This window comes from Leuciscus leuciscus (assembly GCF_965113295.1).
Source record: "Leuciscus leuciscus genome assembly, chromosome: 7".
Lineage (NCBI taxonomy): Eukaryota > Metazoa > Chordata > Actinopteri > Cypriniformes > Leuciscidae > Leuciscus > Leuciscus leuciscus.
The window spans coordinates 33,127,003-33,142,240 of record NC_138731.1 but is presented as its reverse complement, the minus strand read 5'-3'; the positions used below and the strand labels follow the sequence as shown (position 1 = coordinate 33,142,240).

The 15,238-nt window shown below is 38.7% G+C and overlaps 2 protein-coding genes and 1 long non-coding RNA gene across 3 annotated transcripts in view; 2 read left to right on the top strand and 1 right to left on the bottom strand.

The window, feature by feature from the left end:
- The window catches only part of LOC309502862, a 77,183-nt gene that overhangs the window by 27,265 nt on the left and 34,680 nt on the right, over positions 1-15,238 (bottom strand). The window lies entirely within an intron of this gene.
- Positions 81-5,458, top strand: ildr1b (immunoglobulin-like domain containing receptor 1b). Its single transcript, XM_082175428.1, has 8 exons — positions 81-332; positions 821-991; positions 1,119-1,268; positions 2,187-2,306; positions 2,391-2,537; positions 2,901-3,026; positions 3,143-4,008; positions 4,518-5,458. The coding sequence occupies exons 1-8, from the start codon at positions 275-277 to the stop codon at positions 4,554-4,556; spliced, it is 1,677 nt and encodes a 558-aa protein (XP_082031554.1). The 5' UTR covers positions 81-274; the 3' UTR covers positions 4,557-5,458.
- On the top strand, positions 6,868-15,150 carry me3 (malic enzyme 3, NADP(+)-dependent, mitochondrial). The gene is made up of 15 exons (XM_082175421.1): positions 6,868-7,052; positions 7,950-8,134; positions 8,811-8,944; positions 9,063-9,212; positions 9,380-9,455; positions 9,525-9,686; positions 10,356-10,459; positions 10,733-10,842; positions 10,969-11,066; positions 11,492-11,605; positions 11,817-11,922; positions 12,186-12,328; positions 12,452-12,625; positions 12,748-12,846; positions 14,102-15,150. Exons 2-15 carry the CDS (start codon positions 7,955-7,957, stop codon positions 14,261-14,263), a joined length of 1,812 nt encoding a protein of 603 aa, XP_082031547.1. The 5' UTR covers positions 6,868-7,052; positions 7,950-7,954; the 3' UTR covers positions 14,264-15,150.

The window sequence follows — 15,238 nt, the reverse complement described above, 5'->3', positions numbered from 1 at the left end:
ACTTGGTTTTTCTCGGTGTTTATGCACCTGTTGATGGGTGGAGTTTGTGACGTCATCATGGATTGGGGGAGGGTAATCGAACTACCAAAGAGCGAAGGTGTTTACTTTACTCGAGAGAATATAGGTAAATAAGAACATTTCTGGATGTACTTGGGATGGCGATTGTCTTTGTATTATCTGTATTTGATTGAGTCGCAAATATAATATGTAACGTTACGTGGCTCTGTTCTGGAAAAATAAAGTAAAGGAAAAAACTTCCGTGTAACCGAGAAACATGAAAGAAACACTGAAGCTCAAGGTGCTTGCGCTCGTGCTCTGCGTATTTCCAACAGGTAAGTTGCCATTCAAAATAACTGACAGTCGTTAAACTGGAATATTAGGGGATGTTTACTATCACGGTTATACCGCTTTTCAAATATTTTCTGTAAATTCTTTAAGTTCAGTGGCGAGGTTAATGATCAGCAAGTGCAAACATGACAGGCCGATAAACCCGATCACGTGATTTACAAGCTTAATGCCAGCTAATATTTTAATATTATGTTTTATTGAACATTAATTATTTTTATATATGAAAATAGTGCTTTTTTTCAGCCCTAGAGCAGTCACAGAAATGAATGCAATCTTTCAAAATTATATAGTATACTATTCCTTTTTGTTATGCTCAGCTCTAAAATATTTAATTGGTTAAAAATCGTTCTTTGTGAGTAAAATAATAATAAAAAATAATAATGACTGGGAAAATAATGGAAAATCGTTGGCCAAAAGTTGTGGGAACCCTGATGCAAGCAGTGTTTATTGATCTCTCTCCCTCTTCTCCCAGAGTTGTTGTCTATCCAGGTTAATGTTCCTCAGACACAGAGATACACAATGCTGTTTGCTTCTGTCACTCTGCGCTGTGACTATTCCACCTCTGCAAACGCACAAGATGTCCTGGTCACATGGCGATACAAGTCCTTCTGTTTGGATCCAGTGCTGGAATACTACTCAGTTGGTGAGGGTGAACTGAATATAGAAGGCTTGAGTGCTGCAAAACTGTTGTGTGCAAAGCTTTTATTGTCCGAATAGTTGAGAGTGACGTGGTGATTGATGTGACCCTGTACGGTTCTCTGTTTCTTCAGCATATCAAGCAGCTCTGGGTCTGAAGCAAGACCCAGCCAATGATTGTCCAGACAATCAGCGCACTGTCCGCATAGTGATTCAGAAAAGAGGCATGGGCGAAGCTACTCTGGGGCCAGAGTATCGAGAGCGCAAGATCTCCATAAACAACAGTGAGTCTTGACCTACTGGAGCTTAAAACTCTGAACAAGATGTTTTTTAACCCTGTAAAGCCTGATATATTAAATAATAGTAAGAAAACTCCCAGCAAGCAATAGTCGTCATTTCATCGTCTAGGTTAACTATAACCCGAAATAGTCCGGCTATGAGTAACCTACTTCTAGCCAAAATAACCTTGAATTTGGTTACATGTCGTTTTTGCCAAAATAACTTGCGAGATGTATGATATACCATCATGTAAGCAAAGTAAACAGTGTTTACAAGTTATTTAGTTTAATTTCTTCACTCATTTAATTTCTTTGTTATCTAATTGATGACTAGTCTATTCTTGGGCTATGGTTTAGACGTCTATTTCAATTTTGTTTTAGCCTAGATGTTTGGGCTGTGTTTGAACGGCTATTAGATGTCCTTTAAACGCAAAATTGCTTGCTGGGCTCTTTAAAAAAATGGAACAGTTTACTGAACTTTTAGATAAATTTAAAAATAAGTTTGCATATTTGATGCTCACCCCGTGGACTGTGTGGGTCCTAACGCCCCAGTATTGTGACGGGGACAATATACTGTTAAAAAGCACCGTCCTTCGGATGAGACGTTAAACCGAGGTCCGGCTCTGTGGTCACAAAAAATACCAAATTTGCCCAGTGGCCTCGGTCCATCATGGCCTCCTAATCATCCCTATACTCATTGGCTTCATAACTCTGTCTCCTCTCTACCAATAAGCTGGTGGGTGGTGGGAGTTCTGGCACAATATGGCTGCCGTCGCATCATCCAGGAGGATGCTGCACATTGGCATATATATTGGAATATATATATATATTCATTACAATCAATTCATTTATACAATGTTTCATTATATAATTCATTATAATCATATGTTTTCTAATTCTTCTTGTTGTATGTGTGTTTAACAGATGCAGACCTGGTGATCAATGAGGTCATGTGGTGGGACAACGGCATGTATTTCTGCTCCATCGACGCAGCGGGTGATGTTGTGGGAGACTCCGATAAGGAAATCAGACTCGTTGTGTATCGTAAGTAATACCACACCGAAGACTTGCTTTTAACCAAAAAACGTTTATAGATACTGTTGAGGTCACATGCCCTCTTCCTCCCAGACTGGTTGACTGTGCTGCTTATCATCATTGGGGCGTTGCTCCTGATCATGCTGCTTTGTATCTGCTGCTGCCAGTGCTGTCCTCAGAACTGCTGCTGCTATGTCCGTTGTCCCTGCTGTCCTCGTACTTGCTGCTGCCCAGAAGAAGGTATTCATTGAAGTGTCTTTGTCTGTCCATCTATCACACTAGGCAATATTACACATATTCACAGTGTTCTAATTCTACTGGTTATCAGTTTCTTAAAATAAATGTCTACTGATGACTGACTCCACATAATAATTAGTTTGTCGATTTTATATATATGTACACATATATATATACTCACACATATATACATTTTATACAACCGGTAGACTATGATAATAAGTATATGTATTCTTTTAAATAATAAGATATGTTATTATTATTATTATTAATATGATTAATATTAATAATATTAAATATTAATATTAAACAGCCCATCCTATAAAGTTGTATTGTATTTAAATGCAGTAAAATATTTCTTTTTAGCGATGATGCACCACAAAATGATGCGTGACGCTCAAAAAGCAATGGTACCATGGCTCCATGGCCAGCCCATCTATGCCCCCATTTCCTCAAATGCATCTTCTCAGGCGAACCCTTTACTTTATTCAGGTCAGTTTTACTTTCTTACTAATAACTGCTATCTTATCTTACTAATATCTGCTAATAACATTGTAGCTGCATCAAAGAACAGTAATAGAGTGACGCTAATAATATGTTCTCTACAGGGTCTTTTTCTGAATCTTCATCTAAACACAAACTTCAAATGGCCCCGATGGTTAATTATGCCCCTCAACCTGTCCCACCATTCGTACCTCAGCATGGATACCAGGCCAATGGCAGCATTAATGGAAGTGTACATGGCAATAACCAGGTGTTAGATTTTCTGGAGACCCAAGTAAGAGGGATGGATATGGCCGTTCCAATGCTCCAACCTCAACATCACTACACAGGAGTCCCGCACCAAAACCTTCAACATCAATATGCAGCCCAACAACCCCAATATGTAATGCCACCACCTCAACCCACACAGCAAGCTGTGTCTTTTTCAGCCAGGCCGCCCAGCATGCTCTCAGCCCTAGACGAGATGGGTGTCCAAGGTGTAGAGCGCAGGGTCATCCAGCTGCCTCCCATCATGGGCCGAGCAAAACAAAGCTCTCGACGGCCCAATGATGGTGGAAGACCCCGGCAATCTAGTCAGTCCAGCAGTATCTCTAACCGCAATGGTCATCATCGTGATAATTCCTGGAGGGAGCCAGCATCTTCACGGAGAGCGATCCCACGCAGCTACAGTGATGAGTCGGACTTGGATGATAGGCGTGGAGGTCAAGGTTCAGCAGGACGCAGGGGAGGTTCAGATAGGTCTAATCCACGTGTTCGCAGTAAAGCGGAGCTGCTGGAGGAGTTGGAGCGTGCGACAAACCCTAGAGACAGGAGCTATTCGCCTTCACCGCGTAGGGGCTCCTGGAGTTCAGATGAGGACGACGGTTATAGAAAGGGAAAGCGATCTCAAGGGAGATTGACTGAGAAACCGCCAGCTTACTCTTCCATTGACATTGTGGCTAGCCGCAGCAGGAGGAGCGACCACTTCTCGGTAAGAATGTAGATTTATGATTTGTTCATCACTAAGAGGCTGTATTATATACTGTTCTCCCAAATAAAAGGACATACTTAAAGGGATAGTTCACTTAAAAAGGAAAATTCTGTCATCATTTACTCACCCTCATGTTATTCCAAACCTGTATGACTTTCTTTCGTCTGCTAGCACAAAAGAAGGTATTTTTTAAAAAGTGTCTTAGTTTGTTTGACCTTCATTGTATGAAAAAAACTTTTCTTCAAAATGTCATCTTTTGTGTTCCTCAGAATAAAGTCATACAGGTGAATGAAATGAGGGAAAATGATGACAGAAGTTTAATTTATGGGTGAACTCTAAAATATAAAACTTTCCATTGGGCTTGCTGACATGAAGAGAGGACATGTGATTTGAACAAAAATATAACATATTTAGTATTTCTAAGTCACTTTCTATAAAAAGTGTCTTTTAAATGAATAAAAGTGCATATAAATGATTTTTTCTCATCATAAATAATCTCTCTCTTACAGGAAAAGAGCTCTCGCAGTGGCACGAGCGTTGTGATCTGAGTCCTCGTCCTTCGTTTCCAGCCTGATCCTGTCATTACCCACTATCTACAAACGAATGTCTACTGGACTACTGTCATTGGGACTAATGTTGCACTTTAGAACAAGAATTAAAGGAAGGGTAGGCAATTTTCCGAGCGGCTAGCAATAGCAAGCTAGCTTTGAAAGCATAAGATTCCACCTTTACTTCAGAGCATCTCTAAAACCATGCCTCCTTCAAAACACATGAACGCATACAGCAGAGTTTGCAAAGTCTCACGAGACGAGAGACGACGTTAAACTACCTCATGTCTCAAACATAACATTACAATAATAATGAACATAAACAACTTAAAGAGCGTTGACCTGCACCACCTGACTGCTGTAGATTCATTTCGGCGTTGATAGTGCCATTGAAACGCATAATTTTGAGCCACGAACCGCTCTTGAGTAAAACGTCACGGGTTTCCATCTCTTCCAAATTACAATAGCATGAACGCATCATAAGCTCGTTGTTTTTGTTCAGGAGGAACTGTAAAAGCTGGCTGCTGTTTTGGTTGCGGTGCTCGGTGTCTGACGTCTGTCTAACTCTGCAAAGCATGAAACACACTGATGATGTGATGTCTGCGCAAGCAGGGTGCGTGGAGGTATCGAAATAGATACGTAGACAGGCAATAGTTAGGACATTGTATCATTACATTCGGACCGAATACAATGATTGGGCGAACATTTTATGGTCCTACATCTTCCACAGAAGATATATATATAAACTTCAAATGGCCCCGATGGTTAATTATGCCCCTCAACCTGTCCCACCATTCGTACCTCAGCATGGATACCAGGCCAATGGCAGCATTAATGGAAGTGTACATGGCAATAACCAGGTGTTCGATTTTCTGGAGACCCAAGTAAGAGGGATGGATATGGCCGTCCCGATGCTCCAACCTCAACATCACTACACAGGAGTCCCGCACCAAAACCTTCAACATCAATATGCAGCCCCACAACCCCAATATGTAATGCCACCACCTCAACCCACACAGCAAGCTGTGTCTTTTTCAGCCAGGCCGCCCAGCATGCTCTCAGCCCTAGACGAGATGGGTGTCCAAGGTGTAGAGCGCAGGGTCATCCAGCTGCCTCCCATCGTGGGCCGAGCAAAACAAAGCTACATATAAATATATTTAGACCACTTAACTTAGTGATTGCTTTCAGGATGTGAAGAGACTTTAAACCAGCAAAACAAAACAAAAAAATTCTGGAACAAATTGCCTACCCTGCCTTTAACCAGTGATCATAGATGGCCTGCAATAGACCCCTGAAAGACAGTAAATGCACTGTACATCTTCTTCTTCTTCGTCTTTTATTTTTATTTTTTTACTTACACATTTTATGTATTTTTAAATTGATTTTAGATGTTATGTGATCACTTGAAAACATTTTCATACTTTTTATTACTTTTTACACTGTACATTGTTTAGTTATTAACCACAGCAAGGCTTTTGGTATTTGATCAGTACAATTTACAGATGAGACTCTGGCACTTCAGTGAAGGTTGTACATAAAAAAAGAGCCTCTTTGTTTCATTTAGGTTTTCTGTTTACTTTTAGATAGTCTTTGTCTGGAGTAGTTTTAATATTGGTTTAGTTGCTTTGTTTGTTCTCTTTCATGGTGCAGTTATCCAAATGCAATCCTTGGGAAGATTTCTGTTTTATATTTGAGTATGTATGAGTAGGCTACATATATGTATTGTTATTAGTTGCATTTAAAAGAAGAGCAGTACCATTCTTTAACACGTACTCAAAAGAACTTTACCTACGGTTTCCAATATATATAAAAAAGTTATTTGGATTGTCTTGCTGAGAATTGACATAGACACTGTTGGTAACCTGCAAACAATAAAGTTACTTTTGTATGTTTTAAACTAGAGATTTTTTATCTTTTGAATACTTTCCAACATGCCATTTATGCAGAAATTTGCACTTTTCATTGTCAATTAAATTTTTGTTAATAATATAAAAATGCTTAATTATATTACTGCGGACAGTGCGGAGAATACGCGGGTTATGGAGTTTAAAAATATATATTTTATTTTTATTTTTTATTTGACCATTCAACTTAACTTATACGTTTGAATGTTGTGCTACCTCAATTGTACGTACACGATTAAGTGTCTTTTTATACTGCATATTCTATATGCAAACGTTTGAAGTTTAAAAAAAGGTTTGAACAAACAAAACGATGGGCGGGGGAGCGAATAGACAAGCCAACAAATTTTCCGTTTATAGCTCCGTCATTCGCATCGCCTCATCCTATTGGCCACTTCTGTCCAAGTGGGGGCGGGGCCAGTGCGAAGGAGTTGGGAAGCAAAAGTGTCAATGTTAAACAAACCTGGATCGTTATCAGTCGATTCCAACATCATCTACAGATAAGGCTGGTCAGTGGAGACAAGCAGCAGCAGGAGGTCAGCGTTTCAATTAAACCTAGTGAACCAGAAGGTGCCGGTGGACTGGCTGTTCTCAGGTGACTGTTACGCGGCTTTGCTTGGAAACAAATGTCTTACAGAACAATGCCAATGCTTATTCTGAACCTCGCTGTAATGTGCATTTGGCCTCAAACATTACTGTTGTTCAACTGAAGAAGCGTGGTGAATATCTGCAGATCATAATACAATATATAAAGCATTTGTGCGGCTATGTGTTCTACCTAAAGGCCTTGTTTACAGTGGTAGAGGACGAAGTTGCTGAACCTGCCAAAATGTGTAACGTTAACGTTAGCCTTTTGCGGTAGTGATTTATTCTTTTCACCAATGCAACCCTTTATAATAATAATAATAATACAAATATAAAAAAAAAAAAAAAAACATATTGACCATAGTTAATGATTGCTATGACAGTTATTCTTATCACTGTACAATAATTTTGTTGGAAAACCCATCTTAATTTGGTACAGTAAGTTAGCTGGTCATTAGTTGGATGATCAACTAACGTTACAAAAACCAGCTTGAACATCTAAAAGCTGGTTTGTTGGCTCTAAGGTGGCCTACCAGCTAAAAAACATCGATTAAATCAGCGTGAACTGTGACCAGTTGCAAAAACTGCTTAGACTAGCCTTACTAGTTGGTCATCTAATTTTTCTTCCCCTTTAAGACTGGTCATAACACTGGTCTCTTTTTCTTTCTTTTTTTTAATTCTTTTTTTAAGTAAGTTACTAAAACGGGTAGATTAGTCTAATTTGAATCTGAAAATACTGATTACTTGGTTAACTACATGTTGTTCAGACTAGTTCTTAAGATACAGTCTGTCTTAACATAGCTATGTTTATGCAACTGGCCCCTGTTTTTTTGTTGGAAACCATGATTATACCATAATGAAATTTCCAAAAGAATTCTCTCTGAACCTGAATTCTCTCATTTTGCAGGAATCATGAACTCTCTCTCGGGCAAAAGTATGCTGGCGCTGTGCAAGGTTTTCTCCAGTCCCGTGTCACTCCGTCCTGCTATAGTAGGGACAGTGAGGGTCTGTCACACAGCTGTGAACTCCAAGGGCACAGTCTTCACCAAAAAACGAGGCTATGATATCACCAGGAACCCCCACTTGAACAAAGTAAGCATCTTTAGGGCGCAAACGTGATCTACGTGACAAAGCAGGCATTAGATTGTCTGCAGCCGGTGCTTTGATGTGATTTTATAACATTTAGTACTGCTAAAGTCCCCAGAGATAAGAAAGAATGAAAGTGGCATTGTGAGATCTTTAATCTGAAGTTCAGAGTCTGATTTTGGCCCCTACCAACAAGCATTATGAAGCATTAAGAGGGGATGCTCTGAAAATGCTTCTAAAAATCATATCAGGGTTGTTGCAGGATATGACTCAGGAGTTTTGCAAAGCACTTTTGCATGGGTCATAGAAGTGTGTCTATGTAAATGTTTCTTTTGCATTCTGTATCCTGTTTGCAAAGATTTTCAAGTCAGAATGAGATACAGGATGAGGAATGGTTATGATTAAAAAGTGTAGAACTTAAAAGCCATGGCAAATGGAAACTGTTAGACGTAAACAGTGAGTGGAGAATCTAACAGGGGAGGGTGGCCATGCTTACTTCCCATTGGTCAGAAATAAATAGATCCAACATGTGATGCTTCTACCCTAAGCTGGAAGTTTGCCCAACGCAGACACTTGCAGGGTGATAACTTGTATTCCAACCAAACTGTAGGAGGAGTGTGCATTTTTCTTTTACATTCACAGCTGTCACATGTTGTTAATGAAGTTATGGTGCTGTTAACAGGGCATGGCGTTCACCCTGGAGGAGAGGTTACAGCTGGGAATCCACGGCCTTCTTCCTCCCTGTTTCCTCTCTCAGGATGTCCAAGTGCTTCGTGTCATGAAGAGCTACGAGACACGCAGTAACCCTCTAGACAAGTAACCAAACTTCATTGAAACATTCAGGATAAACTCCATGCCAGTGAAAAGCACATTGATGATACTTTTGTTGGTCCATTTCCCAGTCATACTCAAAATAACCATTCTAACTCTACAGATACATATTGCTGATGACCCTGCAGGACAGGAATGAGAAGCTTTTCTATCGTGTGTTGACCTCTGATATTGAAGAATTCATGCCAATTGTCTATACTCCTACTGTGGGCCTGGCCTGCCAACAGTATGGCCTTGCATTCAGAAGACCAAGGTGACGTATATACATTATCTAGACCTGGAACGACTGGTTTAGCCAGACCAATTCTGAATCAAATGCTTATAAACACTCAGACCAGTCCAACCAGTTTTTCTTAGCTGCATGGGGGAAGAAACAAACATATAAGGAACACGTGGTTTTGATTTTTTTTTTTTCTCTAGAGGGCTGTTTATCACCATCCATGACAAGGGGCATATTGCCACCATGCTGAACTCATGGCCGGAGGAGGACATTAAGGTATGTGTAGAGTGATAAAGTGTCATTCAGTGTCAGTAGATGGACGTTTCATTGTATGTGTATTAATAGGCCATAGTTGTGACGGATGGAGAACGAATCCTGGGCTTAGGAGACCTGGGTGGCTATGGAATGGGCATCCCAGTGGGCAAACTAGCTCTGTATACAGCATGTGGAGGAGTGCCACCTCAGCAGTGCCTGCCTGTGCTGCTAGATGTTGGCACTGATAATCAGGTAAAGTGAGATTACTTAGCATAATTACACTACTGTCAAACGAAAGGTTTAGGGTCGGCAAGATTTCGTGTTTTAGAAGTCTCTTTTGTGCACTAAGGTAGCATTTATTTGATCAAAAATACAGTAAAAATGGTAATATTGTAAAATATTATTAATATTTAAATAACACTTTTAAATTGTAATCTGTTTTAAAATGCATTTTATTCCTGTGATGGCAATGCTGATTTTTTTTTTTTAAAGCAGCCATTTGTATGTAGCCATTACAGTCTTCTGTGTCACATTTATCAGAAGTCATTCTAATATGCTCATTTGGTGCTCAAGAAACAATTCTTATTATTATCAATGATAAAAAACAGTTGTGCTGCTTAATATTTTTGTGTAACATATGTTGTTCAGGATTCTTTGATGAATAGAAAGTTCAAAAGAACAGCATTTATTTGAAATATAAGTCTTTTGTAAGAATATAAATGTATTTGCTGTCACTTTTGATCAATTTAATGCATCCTCGCTGAATAAAAGTTATTTCTTTAAAAAAAAAAATCTTACTGTCCCCAAACATGGTAGTGTATACTGTAAAACTGTACTCTGTTGTTCATAGGTTTCATTGGATTTACAAACATGGTTGTCCTGTTGTCTTCTTTTAACCCATTTCTGTTTGTTTTTGTTCAGACCCTCTTGGATGACCCCTTGTACATCGGCTTAAAGCACAAAAGAGTGAGAGGCAAAGAATACGATGACCTCATTGATGAGTTCATGCAAGCCGTCACTGACAGGTATGTTTGAAACTAAAATTCTGAAATGAAAGATGATTTACTCACCATCATGTTGTTCAAGTCATTGTTTTGAGCTGATATTTTCACTGAATCAGTTGATCAAGTTCACAAATCCGGTTTGAATGATTTGTTCATGAATCAGATGTTATCTCTATCTGATTCATGCTTTCAATGATTCGGTTAGGTTGTTCTCAAGTTAATTGTTAACTAGTGGGTAAGATTATGTGTGTGAAATACTTCCAGACTGTAAAGACATGCCATATTTTGTTTCAGGTATGGGATGAATTGTCTAATTCAGTTTGAGGATTTTGCGAACAGCAACGCCTTTCGTATTCTCAATAAATACCGCAACCGTTATTGCACCTTTAATGATGATATCCAGGGTAAGTATGCACACTGTAAAATCAAATATATTACTATAATAATTTGTATTCTTTATAATGGAAAAAGTGTCACTTTTATAAAGAGCCATAAAACTGTTTACTTATCTCTTTCTCCGCCTTTTTCAGGCACAGCTTCGGTTGCTGTTGCTGGGATCCTTGCTGCTCTTAAGATCACAAAGAATAAACTCTCTGATCACAAGTTCGTATTTCAGGGAGCAGGAGAGGTAATGTGCATTCAACTGAAAATTTTTATTGAGAAACAGCAAATACAAGACCCATTACAAAGCACTTACAGGCTTAAGGCCCATTCACACCAAGGACAATAACTATAACGATAAGGATGTTGTTCTAAAAATCGTTTAGCAGAGTCCACACCACAACTATAACGATTAAGGCACAGAGAAAATATTTTTTTTCAGCTGATGAACAATAAAAACTGACAGCCAATCAGAATCCATTCTGCTTTAAGAGCTCAAGCATTTAAAGCGGCAGACGACAAAACTGCAGGGCGAGATTAGAATAAACAGAACGATATCGTCCGCTGGAGTGGATGCTAATATAATTATAGTTATATTTCTTGGTGTGAAGTATGAACGAGCCTTTACAATAGTTATTTCAGGATGATCAGATGTGTTTGTCACATGACCAGGCTGCCTTGGGCATTGCTCACTTACTGATAATGGCCATGGCCAAGGAAGGTGTATCTCATGCTGAGGCTGCCAAGAAGATTTGGATGGTGGATTCTAAAGGCCTAATTGTCAAGGTAACAATCAAACCCACACCAGCTTGTCTTTGTTTGTCATTTCTTTCATTAAAGCTATATTTTTCCTCCTCCTCAACATCTGAATATAGAAAAAGTATGTAGGCTTAATTGAAAATGCAAATGCATCCATTACAGCAATAAACTGCATTTGAATGCTTCCAAAATTAAACGTTATACCAAAAGTGTTATTTGGCGTCATTTGGCCATTTAGGGCAGAAGTCATCTGAACCATGAGAAGGAAGAATTTGCACATGACCATCCGCACATCAAGACTCTAGAGGAAGTGGTGGAAACTATTAAGCCCACAGCTATAATTGGTAAGGAGTGTTTGATCCCGTTCTATACCAGTGTTATTTTTTGTATTATTTGTCTCATGTGTTTTTTATACTTATAATGGTGCTTGGTGAATCTTAATAGTTTTAATTATACTATAATAATTGCAATGGCATATTGAAGCCATTAGGGGGCATACACGTTTATATTTTTACAAAAGTCAAATGTATTTCTGTTTTTATAATGCTAAATACTTTTACTGTTTGAAAATGTCAAGTTTGTTGTTTGTAATCCCATCTATCTACAGGTGTGGCTGCTATAACTGGTGCTTTCACTGAGAAGATCATCAAGAACATGGCTACTTACAACGAACGTCCAATTATTTTTGCCCTCAGCAATCCCACAAGCAAAGCTGAATGCACAGCAGAGCAGTGTTACACGCTTACTGAGGTAATCTTCACTGAAATCAAATGAATAAAACTGGTGAGAGGGATGTTAACTAATGGTCTCTTATTATAGCATCCCATATAGCAGTCAGACCAAATGCTTTAATGGCAAGTGTGTGTATCACAGGGAAGGGGCATATTTGCCAGCGGAAGTCCCTTTAAAAAGGTCACTTTGGCAGATGGGCGCAGCTTCATCCCTGGCCAGGGAAACAATGCTTATGTGTTCCCTGGAGTCGCATTGGGAGTCATTGCCTGTGGGGTTCGCCACATCTCAGATGACATTTTCCTTACTACAGCAGAGGTAAATGCACATGAAGAGACGCAACAATAGTAAACGGGAATTTGTGCTTCAGTACAAAACGCATTGATTTTCAAATGTATTTAATGTGAAAGCTAAAATGAAGGATTTGATTTCTCTTTTAGGCGATATCTGACATGGTTACTGAGGAGCATCTGGCTGAGGGTAGACTGTACCCTCCTCTGAATACCATCCGAGAAGTGTCCTTCAAAATTGCTGTTAAGGTCAGTAAGTGTTCCCATATGCAGATGATGATTACTTCAAGAACAGGTCTCATTAGCCAACTCTACATTTCGGCACCCATAACAAATATGGAATGAGACCATGCTAAATTAAGAGATTTATTAATATAGCAAAGTAGGTTGTAAGAGCTGTCAGGACAGATTTCACAGTAAATCGGTGCTGTACAGTTACTTTTTTAGATGTTAGCACTAGTGCTAGTAAACAAAATAAAAAATGTATTAGCACACAGAACAATGTGGTTGTTGTTCAATTCAGAGATTAATTTTGGCACCCATAAGAAATATGGAATGAGATCTTGCTAAATTTAATAGATTTATTAATATAGCAAAGTACACTACTGTTTAAAAGTTTAAGGTCAGTAAGTTTTGTTAAAAAAAAATTTTTACTCAGCAAGGATTCAAAAGTGGTATTACTAATGTTACAAAAGATTTCAGTGAAATACTTTTGAATTTTTTATTCACCAGAGAATCCTGGAAAAAAAATGTATCCACAAAATATTAAGCAGCCCAACTATTTTAAACATTGATCAAATCAGCAGAATGATTTCTGAGGGATCATGTGACACTGAAGACTGGAGTGATGGCTGCTGAAAATTCAGCTTTACCATCACAGGAATAAATTATATTTTAAAATATATATTAAAAAAGCTATTTTAAATTGTAGTCATATTTTACAATATTACTGCGATCACTGTATTTTTATCCAAATAAATGCAGCCTTGGTAAGCTTTTTCAGACTTGGCACTAATGCCAGTGAGCTGAAATTGTAAATTTCAAAATTAAAATTTATGATCACACACACAATAATATAATACACCAGCATGCAACAAAGTAAACTTCGCCTCAACATGTTGCCAAATGTTTGTCAAAGATTTGATGGCATGAAGTTAGCAAATAAAGTTATATTTCCCAAAAACAAAACTGAGCAAATTTACATTTACATTTACATTTATTCATTTAGCTGACGCTTTTATCCAGAGCGACTTACAATTGCTATATATGTCAGAGGTCGCACGCCTCTGGAGCAACTAGGGGTTAAGTGTCTTGCTCAGGGACACATTGGTGTCTCACAGTGGATTCGAACCCGGGTCTCTCACACCAAAGGCATGTGTCTTATCCACTGCGCCACCACCACCCCTATCTGCACCACCATCTGCACCACCAAATCTGTCACTGTACTCTGCAGTAAAGCAATAATTTTGTTCACTCAGTTTCATTTTGTCCTTTTTTTTTTTAGATTGTGGACTATGCCTACAAGCAGGGCATTGCCTCTTCGTACCCTGAACCCAAAGATAAAGAGGCCTTTGTTTTATCCCATGTCTATAACGCTGACTATGACTCCTTCACTCTGGATTCATACAGCTGGCCCAAGGATGCCATGAAGGTTCAGAACGTGTAGATGATTTGACCATCATCCTCTCTAAAGGGATATACTTGTATCAGTCACATGCCTTTTTTTCTCAGTTCATAATCATGACGATATACACTCCAGCTCCAGTCCACCCAATCCTAAAACACTAGCTGTTCCCACTGATTTGGCACGAGATGAGCTGTATCTGCCGTGGGCTAAAAGAGATAAAAGAATGCAGTGTTCATTCAAGCTCAAAATGTCTTTAGATCAGTGGCTCAGTTCAAAGGGGAAAAATGCAGCTCTGTTTAAAGAAGTTGCAAGCTTTTTCCCACTTAATCAGGCTTGTTTCTCAGTGGTCCTCTCCAGTATATTAGTTCTTCATTATTGTTCTATCAGCTCTTTCATTTATTTCTAAACAGTTATCCACTCCAACTATTTAGTACTCCTGCAAATGCAAATGTCAGTGCAGGGAGAGACTTTTGACTCCCACTGGGAAATGACAGACTGCCTGGGTTGAATGTTTGTATGTGAAGGTATTTTTTATCAGGTAGGTAAAGTAGTCATCTAATGAGCTGCTGTGTGAATTGCACATTGAAATGGATTTTTTATTTTTATTTGTTTTTTTTACAAGTTAATCCTGTTGTCTACACCAAAGTTTGTCTCATTTTAAACATATAATTGTCATGTAACATAATTGTCATGCAATGAATACTGGAAGTTGTTAGATTGATCATATCTATTATTTAAGTGTCCATCTGAGAAGCGAGCTATTTGTCTCTGTTCATTGCAGCATGTGGAATTGTTTTGTAATGTATCTCCTCATTTTGGAATATGCTCTGCTTATTATTAGTAATGCTCAACTATGGAATTATATTTTAAGAAATTCAAGATTTTAAAGGAACAGTGACTTTTAAATAAACAAATAAAAAAACAAATGGGTTTAGTTTATGAGATTGAGCTGATGTCTTGGTCCTAGGCTTTGGACTGATGTCCAGCTTCACCTCTCTGGACGTCTAATGGGTT